The following is a 13,956-nucleotide window of genomic DNA, read 5'->3' as shown; positions in this document are numbered from 1 at the left end:
GCTAAGGAACCAAGAGAAAAGGAGTCATTTGTAAGAAATAGTCTCTGGACCAGAATTAGTGGCAGTTGGGTCTGTTTAGAAATTCTACCAATAAAAAGTGTACTGTTTGAATTTTGAAAAGTTATACTGTACTGTAGTCTTGTGAGATTGATTTCTCACTGTATTTGTATAATTTTTATATTTTTAATACTCAGAATTTGATAAAATACAATTTTTTAAAAAATTTCCAAAATGCATTACCTTAGATAGAATTGGACTCTAGGTTAAGAATTCTGGTCATGTTTCTCTCTAGATAGGGTAATCCACCAGGCGGTTAATGTCCATATATATAGCAAACCAGTAGATTATGCCAGTACAGATAGATACCTTGTCTATCAGTATGTGTAGGTTTTGTAACTGATTAATCTTCCTTCATCTGTTGTAAGGTTTTAGAAAAACTCATTGAAAGAGTATTAGCGGGCTTCCCTGGTGGCGCAGTGGTTAAGAATCCTCCTGCCAATGCAGGGGACACGGGTTTGAGCCCTGGTCCGGGAAGATCCCACATGCCACGGAGCAACTAAGCCCGTGCACCCCAACTACTGAGCCTGTCCTCTAGAGCCCGTGAGCCACAACTACTGAACCCGCATGCCACAACTACTGAAGCCCACGCGTCTAGGGCCTGTGCTCTGCAACAAGAGAAGCCACCGCAATGAGAAGCCCATGCACTGCAATGAAGAGTAGCCCCCGCTTGCCACAGCTAGAGAAAAGCCCTTGTGCAGCAATGAAGACCCAACGCAGCCAAAAATAAATAAATAAATAAAATTTTTAGAAAATTAAAAAAAAAAAACAAGAGTATTAGAAAAATCCATTGAAATTGAATCCAACAATTCTCATTGGATACAAAGGAAAGAACACCATTTGTAATATAATTGTTTTATTTTCAGAATAGGTTATACATTCACATAATTCAAAAATCAGTTCATATCAACGGGTCCACAGTGGAAGGTCTTTGTTTCAAACACTTCCCTTCCCCTCAGCTAGTAGTTTTAGTTTCTTGTGTATCCTTCCAGAGATATTTTATGTACTTATAAGGAAATAAAAAGACATATTCAGATGGTTCCTTTTTTATATAAATGGTACCATACTGTATACACTGTTCTGCATCTTGTTTTGTTTTTTTTTTAACTTAAGAATATATCCTAGATACCAAGGAATTATTGATTTTGTCAGGCATGATAATGGCATTATAATTATATACGTCAAGCATCCATAATCTCTAGAAATGCACACTGAAGTATGTTGGGGTGAAACTACATAATGTAGTAGATTTACTTTAGAATACTTAAGGAAAAAAGGAAGAGAAAAGATAAGAAAAGGTAGCTGAACCAAGAGAGGAAAAAGGTAAAATTGTTGAGTGAATCAGAGTGATATGAGGTATATATCGTATGAAGCTATCTGAGGGGAGTCAGTTTACCATTCTCTACTTTTGGGTATATCTAACATTTTCATATAAAACCTTTGTTAAAAAAGAGTGTATCTTGGAGATCTTTCCTTATCAGTACATAGAACACGGTACTACTGCATTGTATTCCACTGTAGGAGTGTACCATCATTTATTTAACCTGCCCCTTAGTAATAGACATTTAGGTTATAGTAAATCTTATGTTATAACAAATAATGCTGAATTAATTGCAGTTTCCACATAGGTTCACATTATTTTGCACATGTGTGAGTGTATCTTTAGGAACAATTCCTAGAAGTAGAAATGCTGGGTCAAAGATATATGAATTTGCAAATGTGATGAATATTGCTAAATTGTCCTCCATAGGCAATTTATGATTTCACCAACAATATATGAGAGGACCCATTTCATCACAGTTTTATCATCAGAATATATTATTTAAAGTTGTGGTTTTTTTCCCTAGTCTGATAGGTATACAGTGTTACTATGGTATAGTTTTAATATTTATTTCTCATGTTATGAGTGAGGTTGAACACCTTTTCATATGTTTGGCAATTTGTCTCCATTATTATGTTTTGAATGTCTTTATAGGTTAATATTTCTAATCCAGGAATATCAAAACATAACTTACTTACTGTCGTCTCATATCCTGTGTCCATGACAGACATTTCTATTTGATCATAGTAACTTCCCCCACCCCAACCAGAGACTACATGGGCTGGAGTCCTCAGTGCAGGACTCCAGTAGCCACCCTCAATCTGTTAGAGTTGACCTGCAGACTGACATCTATTTGATGTCTCTGTTCTACCCCTTCCTTCCTTTCCCAACATACGTGCAAGTTATGACCTCCTCAGTCTTTGGAGCAGCCAGGTAGGGCCTGTGACATTCTCATCTGTTTACCCCAGTATGCCTTATGAATATTAAATTTTTCTCTATGTGTGGCAAGTGAAGAAGAATGGGAAACTCTACCTTAGATAGTTGCCCCTCGGGTTATATGAAATTAAGTCAGTGGCCAGAGATACTCCACCACTCATTAAATTCAGGATTAATGGAGAAGTAGTCATATTAATTTCCACTTTGTGGGAGAAAGAAAACAGGTGTTGAGAAAGTAAATTTCTTTGTCCAACTAAAAAAAGTTTCTTGATGGTAATTGTTTTGTTTTACCCCAGGGTTCAAGCTAACATTAAAAGTCCTACCAGGGCTTCCCTGGTGGCGCAGTGGTTGCGCGTCCGCTTGCCGATGCAGGGGAACCGGGTTCGTGCCCCGGTCCGGGAGGATCCCACATGCCGCGGAGCGGCTGGGCCCGTGAGCCATGGCCGCTGAGCCTGCGCGTCCGGAGCCTGTGCTCCGCGAAGGGAGAGGCCACAACAGAGGGAGGCCCGCATACCACAAAAAAAAAAATAAATAAATAAATAAATAAATAAAATAAAATAAAAGTCCTACCTACCAATAGGTAGATGGACTAAAGCCAAGCAGCAAGGATGAGACGAAGGAAGCTTTGAAGTAAATGTAGACAGTATCCCTTAAATATACGAAAATTCCTAGATTGTTTGCCTTTTGAAGTTTTAGTTTTACTAATATTAATAACTTGGATTTCCATAGTGCATTTTACTGTATAAAGATCCCTCACATATATTATCTCATACAATGTTAATCACAGCCCTGTTGGGTAGTGGTGAGTTGTTATTATTCACTTTTTAGTGATGAGGATGTTCATGCCTGGAGAGGTTAAATGTCTTGGCTCATGCTACAAAGTTAACAGTATCTCCTATTGAAAGCAGCCATCAGCAGTGATGACAATTTTCAGCTCACGGTGAGATTGAGTTGGAATCAATAGCCAAAAGTTTATGTATTTTCAAAGCAAGTCTATGATTAAATTTTCTTAAATTAACATTTTGTAACTTAAGTAACAATTCAAATTACTCTTGATTTTAGTTGAACTTAACAGTTTTCTAACTACTATTTTGATTCCTTAGCCTTATTGATCCAAGTAATTATATTTTGAATCCTCAGATAAATTAATCCAAATATAAAGTACAGATTGTAAGCATCTTCATATTTTAAACAATTAAAAATATACTTAAATCATATTTACACTATTTGTTTCTTTCCCTAAAGAGTTATTAACATAGAAAAAGATAAACACAATCATTTCTACAACCAAAAAAGTGACTTCAGAATTGAACATAGTATGCTGGAAGAATTGGAAAATAAATTGATTAACAGCCGGAAAACAGACAGTAAGTTGAGTTCATAATGAACAAAACCTGAGATATAAAGTTATAGGTTTGCCCTGTGCTTTGTCTTTGTTCATTGACTGTGTTATTTTCTCTATCAAGATACTTTCTAGCTGGTAATGAGTTTATCTTTTAGGGATATGTATTTATTTTTTCGGGTCACTATTTAGTTATTCTGACTGGATTGTTTTCTGTGTATATTTCTTTAATTTTAATAGGAAAAAGAGGGTTTTATTTTCTGATTGTCAAAACAATTAATGCTGTTAAATTTTTTTAAAGTAAAGGGAAGTTGATTCCTGGGCTGTCTGATCTTAGCTCATCACCACGATCTTACTGATTGAGCCCCGGACTAAGTAAGCATCAACAGATTCAGAACCTGTACTTAGTGGTATGAAGTGGTCAAGTCACATAATTGCTTAAACTGGAGTTTACTTGTTTGTGATATAAAACCTACCATTTCTACCATAGTAGAGCTGTCTGTGCATCTGATGAAATAATATATAAGAAAGTGCCTTAGAGGTTGTACAGTGAATATGTTCTGTTGTTTGTTATGAATATTAATCATTGTTAACAGTTTACTAAATATTGGCCTTAAAAAAGAATTCTACAAGAATACTTTGTTTCCTTGTAGAGTAGATTTTATATTCTGCAAAGTCCTTATGTTATAATAATAAAAACATCTTAGCTTTAAGTAAAGGAAAAATAATGGTTATCAACCCACTAAGCTTTATAAAATATTAAGGCGTATTATATAGAGATTATACTGCTCATGGGATTCCCTTATAGTCAATTAAAAGAATATTTTAATAAGTTTTTCCTTTCAGAATGTAAGATTGTGCTATTTTAAAAAGTCTTTTTTTTTTTTTTTTTTTTTTTTTGCGGTATGCGGGCCTCTCACTGTTGTGGCCTCTCCCGTTGCGGAGCACAGGCTCCGGATGCGCAGGCTCAGCGGCCATGGCTCACGGGCCCAGCCGCTCCGCGGCATGTGGGATCTTCCCAGACTGGGGCACGAACCCGTGTCCCCTGCATTGGCAGGTGGACTCTCAACCACTGCGCCACCAGGGAAGCCCTAAAAAGTCATCTTTTGTGAGATAGTGGCAAGAATCATTCTCCCTCTTGTGTTGGAATGATAAGACCTAACATAAATGCCAAATTTCCAGTTCTCCTCTTTGATTCATAAAGGAATCTAAACATCCCTTGTTTAATATTTCTTAATGTCCCTCAGTTCTTTTACAGACAACAGCAAGGCTGATCTTTCTGTCTCTCAGTCATGCCATTAAGTAGAGTGTCTCCATTCTGTGCCTTTTAAATTATTTGATTTTCCCCCTTTTAAGGCAACTTTATTTTTATCATTTTATTTCTCTTCTACAATTTTGCCTCTCTTTATTCACACTTTGTTTTTATCTTATCTAGGAGAAAAAGGAATGCACTGTGTTAGTATAAGGATATAGAAATTTCCCCTTCACGTATCACAGCTCAGGAGTACTAAATACATATTCCTTACATCAAATATCATGCCACAATTTTAGCCTGAATTTATGTAATATTGTACTTGAATGGTTTGCCTACAGTGCAGAATGTCAGTTCCAAATGAATTAATAAAAGGTCATTTGCCCGGACTTCCCTGGTGGTTAAGAATCCGCTTGCCAATGCAGGGGACACGGGTTTGAGCCCTGGTCTGGGAAGATCCCGCATGCCACAGAGCAGCTGAGCCCGTGCGCCACAACTACTGAGCCTGTACTCTAGAGCCTGCAAGCCACAGCTACTGAAGCCCGCACAGCAAAGAAGACCCAATGCAGCCCAAAAAATTAATTAATTAATTAATTAAAAAAATAAAAAGATCATTTGCCCTATAGCAGTATCACTGTAGCTGATCAAACTATGGCAAAAATAAAATAACAAAAAACACTTTCCTGATTACTTTACTAGGGAAGTTTCTTGATCTAAAGTTTCAACAGTAAGACTCTATAAAATACATTGGATAAAGTTTCTACTTTTATGGAACGCTTGAATTTTAATAAAAAATAGAACAAGCCAAAGTCACATACACATATTTGAGGTTTGTTTTGAATATTAGCACTGACTTCAGGCCTAAAGGTAAACTTTTAAAAAAATAATTGCTTTTAAGGACTTTTGAACACAGCCTTTTGGTGCCTCATGTTCATTTGTGGAAAAGTTGCAAAAAAATAAGGGGGGTGCATAAGTAAAATAACCAAAGATGATAAAATATTACTATTATATGAATATGTATATGAATATTTGACTTTAGCCTAATAATTTAAGTAAATATTAAAGTAAGATTACAACTTTGGAAAGAAAATATGAAAGAAGAATCCAGTCTTCCTGCTGCTGATACGGAACATCTCAAAATGGCTTTGAGACCCTCTTCTGTTCTTCAGGCTTTTATTGTGGGCCTAACACTTTTCTTCAGACTGGTCCTTTGGCTGAGCTTGGCAACCTGTAGCATACATACCAGTAAATGGCACCTGAGACATCGCCTCAAGGCCGTGACTGTGACACCAGTGGGTATCACCAGACCCATCTTAGAGGATGTGTTTAGATGAAGTTAATTCTCACTAGGAAGTTTGTCAGTATTCATAGAATTAATATTGGTTAGACAGTTTTAATATTCCAAGAATAGTTGAGGTCAAAATCTATGTCCGTAAATTATAACAAATTAAAAGAGAAAGAAAAAAACTGTTAAAGAACAAAACATGACTAAACCTATGCTACTGATCCATGTATTTGAGTGTCCAATAACTCAGTCTCTAGAGTTTAAAAAAAAATTTCCAAGGACATTTCCTTGGCACAGGTTATAGTAAGATTTAGCCTGTTGTGCTTTAAAACATTAGAGGAAATTGAGAGATGCTTTAGTTAGAGCAAGAGTTTGTTCAGGCTGTTTTGACACTTATAAATAACCATCTTTTGTTCATTATTTAATTGCTGTTCACTATCATTTATTAAATGGTGGTGATCAGTCTCGTGTGAAGAATCCTGAACCACATTTGTCACAGAGTTATTTTAAAGTACATACTTCTCCCCTACAGGAGTAAAAATCCAGCAACAATTGGCCAAAATACACAACAATGTAAAGAAACTTCAGCATCAGTTAAAAGATGTGAAGCCTACACCTGATTGTAAGTAAATTTAGATTTTATATTTTTTTCTTATGTATTAGTTTTTTCTTTTGTTCATTAGAAAAGTTTATACTTTTCTAGTAAGAATTTTTCTATTTGGCATTAATGGAGGAGCTAAGCCCTACTTTTTGGTTAGGGATTAATAAGGATACATCAGAAAACTGTAATATCTGGTGTTAATGTATTTTTTTAATCTTTAAAATGCTATCAAACCCTTACAAATTATGAAGTAGACAGAACAGATAATAGTGTCACATACAAGATGAAGAATCTGTGGTATGCAAAGATTCAGATTCATCTGATGAAGAGGAAAAAAAGACTGATTTCTTGATTCTTAGCCTAGTGTTTTCCCATCATTTGCTTTTTGAAATTATTGCCTTTCAGAGGCATTTCAAATACCCAAGGGAATGGCTAAGTAGTATTGGGGCAAATTCTAGTCATTTGTGAAAAACAAAATTGTATCCTTACCTCCTTGCTTAAGCCAACATTCATTCCTGAGAGATCAAAGCAATACAGTAAAGTGTTCAAGATGTATGGACTTAAGAATCAGACACATGTTGGGTCAAATCCTTGAACTATCAGTTAAGTGATTTTAGGGAAGTTACCTGATCTCTTTGAGCTTTCATTTACTTAGCTCTAAAATGGAGATAATCATACAACCTAACTCATAGAGTTGTTGCAGGAATGAAGTGAGACAATGCACATAAAGCATTTATGCACTGCTTATAACATAGTAAGCAATAAAAAATAGTAAATATAAATATTATTTATTAAATTAATACATGAAACCATTAAAATATTAGAAAGGAACATGGGCTAATATTTTTATAATTGTATTATAATTTATAAGAATGACAAAGATCAGAAACCATAAAGAAAAAAGTGGACATAATTGACTATTAAAAAATATCTCAAACCCATAAGCAAAGTTGAAATACAAATTAGGAAAATATTAGCAGTATATATGTAACTTTAAAAGCTAATATCCATAATGTGTAAAGAGTACCTACAAATTAGAGCAACAGAAAAATGGGCAAAGATTGTAAGTTGCATATTATAGCAAAAGAAACACAAAACACATGTGAAAAAGTGCACAGGCTTATTAATTATTATAAAAATATCAATTAAATCAATGACAATAAATTTTTGGTTATTTTGGAACTGGCTAGAATTACGTGGGAAGGAGCACTCTCAAGAACTGTAAAGAGATAGAGCCTCTTTGAAGGACAGTGTGACAGTATTTAGCATACTGTAAAGTGGGCATACTTTTTTGATTTAGCATTTAAGGTTATCAATTATCCTCTAAAAGTATTTATTTGAGGGGGCAGGGATAGACTGAGAGTTTGGGATTGGCATGTACACACTGCTATGTTTAAAATAGATAGTCAACAAGGACCTACTGTATAGCACAGGGAACTCTGCTCGATATTCTATAATAACCTAAATGGGAAAAGAATTTGAGAAAGAATAGATACATGTATATGTATAACTGAATCACCTTGCTGTACACCTGAAACTAGCACAACATTGTTAATCAACTATACTCTGATATAAAATAAAAATGAAAAATAAAATAAAAATATTTATTTGAGCATGCAAAAATATGTATGCAAAGATAGTTACTACAGCATTGCATCTATTTAAAGGTTCATCAGTTGGAGAATTAATTAAATGAATTAGGGTAGCATTAGACAATGAAATACCATGTAGCCATAAAAAGAATGAAGTAGCCATATGTATACTGATATGGAAAGTTAACTAACTACAGCATTTTGTTAAAGAAAAAGTACATGTCACAAAAAATTATATGTGGTATAAAGCATTTTTTTGGAAAAAATGATATTTAAGATATGTGCATAGGAAAAAATCTGTAATCAAAAAACTGCAATCATAAAAATTCACTTTTTAAAAGCACATTTTTTTCTTATCCTTTAGGCTAAGAAATGTTTTTAAATTAAGGGAACATTCTAATTTTCTTCCTAATTTTTAATTCTTAGTCATAATAAAATATGACATAACATAATTTTTCCTTTTTTTTTTTTTACAGTTGTTGAAAAGCTCAGAGAAATGATGGAAGAAATTGAAAATGCAATTAACACTTTTAAGGAAGAGCAGAGGTTGATGTATGTTTTAAATACATTTTAATATACAATTATCTTTTTTTCAACAACTCTTTACTAGGTTGTATGTAAACTATTTTATTGTTATGTATTTAATACTAGTCTTACACAAAGGCAATATAAAACCTCTTTTCTTTTGCTTTAGGTTTTAGACTGCTTTTCATGTTTGAAGTGAATTTTCATTTATATTTGGACACTATAAAATCTCAAATAAGAATTTGAAAGATTGTTTTTTCTCTGAGGAAACTCTTTTAAGGCTTAGATTTATAAATGTTAATAATGTAAAGTGGAGAAGATGACATCAAAAGAGTTGGGAATAATAAAATTTGAAGAACAATGAAGGGTTAATATGGATTGGTTTGTATCTTATTTTTCAAACTTTATTTTTAAAATTTTAGCTATGAAGAGCTTATTAAAGAAGAGAAAACAACTAATAATGAGTTGTGTGCCATATCAAGAAAAATTGACACCTGGGCTTTGGATAATTCAGAAACAGAGAAAGCTTTCAGAGCAATGTTGAGCAAAGTTCCTGTAGACAAAGTAACACCAAGTACTCTTCCAGAAGAAGTGGTAGAGTTTGAAAAATTCCTTCAGCAAGCAGGAGGGCGACAAGGGGGCTGGGATGATTATGATCACCAGAACTTTGTAAAGGTGAGAAACAAGCATAAAGGGAAGCCAGCATTTATGGGAGAAGTTCTTGAACACCTTCCTGGAAGAACACAGGATGAAGTTCAACAGCATGAGAAATGGTATCAAAAATTTCTGGCCCTAGAAGAAAGGAAAAAAGAGGTAATAACAATTATAATGGCTATTATTTGGTGTATATTTTTGTGTTCTAGGACTGTGCTAAACTCTTTAACATGTATTATTAACTTTACAACAACCCCATGAGGTATGTTACAGTTTTTCCCCCCATCTTATAGAGGGTGAAACTGAGGCATTGAGAAGTGAAGTCATTTTAGTGGAAATATAGTTGGACATCCTCAACATCCAGCATATCTACTCCAGTAAATAATACAGTGGGTCAGAAAACGTCTGACAGTGGGCAACACCCTCTGTGTCCACTAGAAGTGTGGGAAATGCAGATTTACCTAGGCTTTTGATAAGAGTCATCTTACCAGCAAAGGCCACATTATTTTCAACAGAAAATAAAGAGGCAGTAGAAAGAAAACTCTTTGACTCAAAAGTTTCTTTTAGTTTTGGCACTTCAGCCTCATTGTTTATTTTAAAAGACTCAAAATTTTGGCAACTCCAGAGTAAAGGGGTAACTCTTAATTGCAGCAAATACCTAAAAAGTTCCATTTTCACAAAAATATTATTCTGGCTCTGATTTAGATCAGGATTTCTCAACATTGGCATTGTTGACCCTTTGGGCTGGATAATTCTTTGCTCTGGGGGCTGTCCTGTGCATTGTAGGATGGTTGGCAGCATCCTTGACCTCCACCCATTAGATGCTGGTAGCACCCCCTGAATTGTGGTTTTCAAAAATATTTCCAGACATTACCAGATGTCCCCTGGAGGGTAAAAACTGCCCCTGGTCAAGAACCATGGGTTTAGATCGTCTAAGTCTGCGTCACTTTTTTGTAGACTTCAGCTAGATAAACTTTAACTCGATCAGTTTAACAAGAAAGGTATGACAATTCAACAAACAATGTACCTAAGGAGCATTAAAGAACTATTTGATTCCATGTGTAGTCTAAAGTCTTAGAAGAAATAGCTGGCATTTGTTGTTGCAGTTGTTTCTGTCCAAAATAAGTTGAATAAGTTCGTAAGGTTAAGACTTGAAACTTTAAGAAAAACTTTGAAACATAAGTCATTTTTTAAAACTCAGAATAACAAGCAATTAAGAATTATTTGGGATTTGTTTCTCCAGGATACTGAAAACTTGAGGTCCGCAGGCCATCAGAGTGGTCTGTAGACCAGCAAAGTCAGCATCACCTGGGAACTTGTTAGAATTTAGCAGGCCCCAACCCCAGACCTAATCTCAACTCTGGGGGCGGGGCCCCAAAATCTGTGTTTAAAAAGTACTCTAGGTTATTCTGTTAACAAGCTAAAGTTTGAGAACCACCTCTCTAGGGAAAAGGAACAGACACAGTGCTTCTTGTAATGAAGGTAAACCACCTGGATTCTGGCTTTCTCTTCTTATTCCCAGCCACTGTTTCCTGATATCTGATCACTGAGTGGATGTAGGGGTGAGGTAAGAGGGGGTGTGAAAGTGGAGGTGTCATTTACTGAAGTAGGACATGGTGGAAGAGAAGAGGGAAGTTTGGGGGTACAGCATCAGGAATGCAGTTTCAAATCTGTTGAGTTTAAAATGTTGAGTAGGAAATTTACCATTTTTATCTCCCACTTCCTTTAATATATCCTGCGTTTTACCTAAATGAACATACTTATTTTCAGACATTCCATGAACTTTCTGGCCCAACTACCCTTGCTTATCTTGTTCTCACTTTTTGGAACCTCCTTTTCTTCCCCCTTCCACTATCAACCTACCCAAATCTGCCCAGGTCAGATGCTGCTTCCTTTCTGCCCACTCAAACATAAATAGTCCACTCAGAATTTCACTAATACTAGTTTATATGTCTTGTGTGATGTGCGATGGCACATTCTGTATTCTAGTATTTATGTACATATCTCACCTCAAGCAATGCTGCTCAAACTTGGTGCATGGACTGGATGTTAGTTTGCAAACTATTCTGGTCTTCAGTGAGTTATCATGATTGCATGAGAATCAGCTACCCAGTAAGCACAATATTTAGTTCAGGTGACTTTTTTCATAGAAAACTTTCTCATTGAGGAAGCAGTACACTGATTTACATTCTGGCATGAATTCCTGATATTGTTGTGGACCAGTACTTTGAGTAGCACTATACTAGATGGCATTTGGTATTGTTTTAATCATCTATGGTTCCCGTCACATTGTCTTGCATATAGTACACATAGCATAAGGATTTATTTAATGAAAATGAATGATATACCATAAGGAAAGATGAGGAAATGATTTCCCAACTTGAGGGGAAAGTAATTCAGTGGACGTTTCTTTTATGGCATACAGAAGGCTGCTAGAATTTTAAATAATCTTTACATACCCGTATATAAAGATCTGAAGCTATTTTACTTTTTTTTTTTTTTTACACTTATGAAGCACTATGTGCCAGGCATTTGCTCATTTAAACTTCACAACAACCCTAATTGAGAAGTGCTGGCTACCACTTACAGATGAGCAAAATGAGGACAGAGACATTTAGTGACTCATCCAAGGTTACACCTAGTAAATGGCAAAACCAGTATTTGGGCCCAGATATCTGGCTTCAGAGCACATACTCTCAACTACCCCACTTTTAATTCCTCTTCTGATATTTGACCAGAGATAGGTCACTCAGAAAGGATTCTAAGCCTAGAAAGAGGATTTGGAAGCAGAAGTGAAATGATCAGAGGAAAGGGATGTTTCCCCTGAACACAAATGAAGGAGGTAAAGGGGAGGAGGATACTTCATGAGGTGTTGTCCTTGTGTACCTGGGGATTAAAAGAGGAAGAGAAAGGCCGATGGAATAGCCATTATTCAGTGTTTTAAAAGATACATTAAATTTTTTACAAACAGAATTAGAAAAAACCTGCATTGGTTTAAAAAAACACTTTTAAAAACTAAGCAACTAGCATCCTGCATCACTATTCTAGAAAGAAAGATGGATTTGAGGTTGTATTTTAAAATGTTTTTGGTGGGAATTTTTCTGGCAGTCCAGTGGTTAGGACTCAGCTCTTTCACTGCCGGGGCCCAGGTTCGATCACTGGTTGGGGAACTAAGATCCCGTATGCTGTGCAGTGTGGCCAAATAAAAAAATAAAATAAAAAAAAATAAAATGCTTTTGGCTATTAAAAATATTTTTTCTTGCTATGTTTTAACCATTTAGTCTATTCAGAATTGGAAAACGAAAAAGCAGCAAAAAAAGGAGGAGATTTTCAAGTTAAAGGAAAAAGCTGAGAACATACCAATGCTTTTTCACAATAAACAGGAAGATAATCAAAAGCAAAAAGAAGAACAAAGAAAGAAGCAGAAATTGGCAGTTGAAGCTTGGAAAAAACAGAAAAGTATAGAAATGTCAATGAAATACGCTTCCCAGTTAAAAGAAGAGGAAGAGAAGGAGAAAAAGCAGCAGAAAGAACGTCAACGCCAATGTAAACTAAAATTGCTGCTAGAAACTTATACCCAGCAGAAGAAAGAACAGGAAGAATTTTTGAGACTTGAAAAGGAGGTTAGGGAAAAGACAGAAAAGGCAGAAAAAAGAAAAACCGCTGCTGATGAAATTTCCAGGTTTCAAGAAAGAGTGAGTATATACATTTCCTAAATAATTTTTCAGTGATACACATGGAGGTATTACTTCCAGGTTCAGTTCAGCAAAAATTAATTGAATCCTTCTTATATATCTGTCCTGGACCTAGCATTAGTACACCAAACTAAGTGGGCCACGCTCCCTGCTTTCTAGTAGATTATAGTCTACTGGGAAAGACTGGTATGCAAATAGAGGACTTCAGTATAATATGGTAAACAGTGTGGTGATTGAGGTGTGGACAGAGAACTTTTGGAGGTGGATGTGCAAGGAGGAAAGCTTACCGTAACTGTGAGTGTGAGACAGAAGGTGATACTTGAGTCTTGGAAGAGAAGAAAGGGGAGATCTTTCTTAGTAGAGTGAAACATGAATGGGCAGCTTGGAGGAATGTAACAAGAGTAGTTTGTGGGGGAAACTGTAAACACTTCAGTAGTTTTATGGCATCAACTGGGAGATGGGAACCAGCAGGAGACAAGGCTGGAAAGGTAGCCACAGGCCAGGCCATGAAAGTCTTGTTTTCTCTGCCAAACTATCTGGCTTTTCCCCGGTGATTTGCTTACTAGTTCACTGTCCATCTCCCTACCATAATGTAAGCTCCATGAAGGCAGAGGTTTTGCCCTTTTTGTTCATCCTTTACCCTAGGGTCTAGCACATTATAGATACTCAACATATACTTAAAGGAATCAAGGTTAT

General features: G+C 35.6%; 1 protein-coding gene across 1 annotated transcript in view; it reads left to right on the top strand.

Annotated features, from left to right (window-relative positions):
• The window catches only part of CCDC112 (coiled-coil domain containing 112), a 30,626-nt gene that overhangs the window by 14,184 nt on the left and 2,486 nt on the right, over positions 1-13,956 (top strand). The window contains exons 3-7 of the mRNA XM_007116253.4: positions 3,560-3,681; positions 6,726-6,815; positions 8,863-8,938; positions 9,334-9,724; positions 12,847-13,260. Coding sequence (XP_007116315.1) covers positions 3,560-3,681; positions 6,726-6,815; positions 8,863-8,938; positions 9,334-9,724; positions 12,847-13,260 — 1,093 coding nt within the window. The remainder of the gene's footprint in view (positions 1-3,559; positions 3,682-6,725; positions 6,816-8,862; positions 8,939-9,333; positions 9,725-12,846; positions 13,261-13,956) is intronic.

Source organism: Physeter macrocephalus, chromosome 8 (genome assembly GCF_002837175.3).
Source record: "Physeter macrocephalus isolate SW-GA chromosome 8, ASM283717v5, whole genome shotgun sequence".
Lineage (NCBI taxonomy): Eukaryota > Metazoa > Chordata > Mammalia > Artiodactyla > Physeteridae > Physeter > Physeter macrocephalus.
Note: the sequence above shows the minus strand (reverse complement) of the source record. Positions and strands in the feature narration are given on the sequence as shown.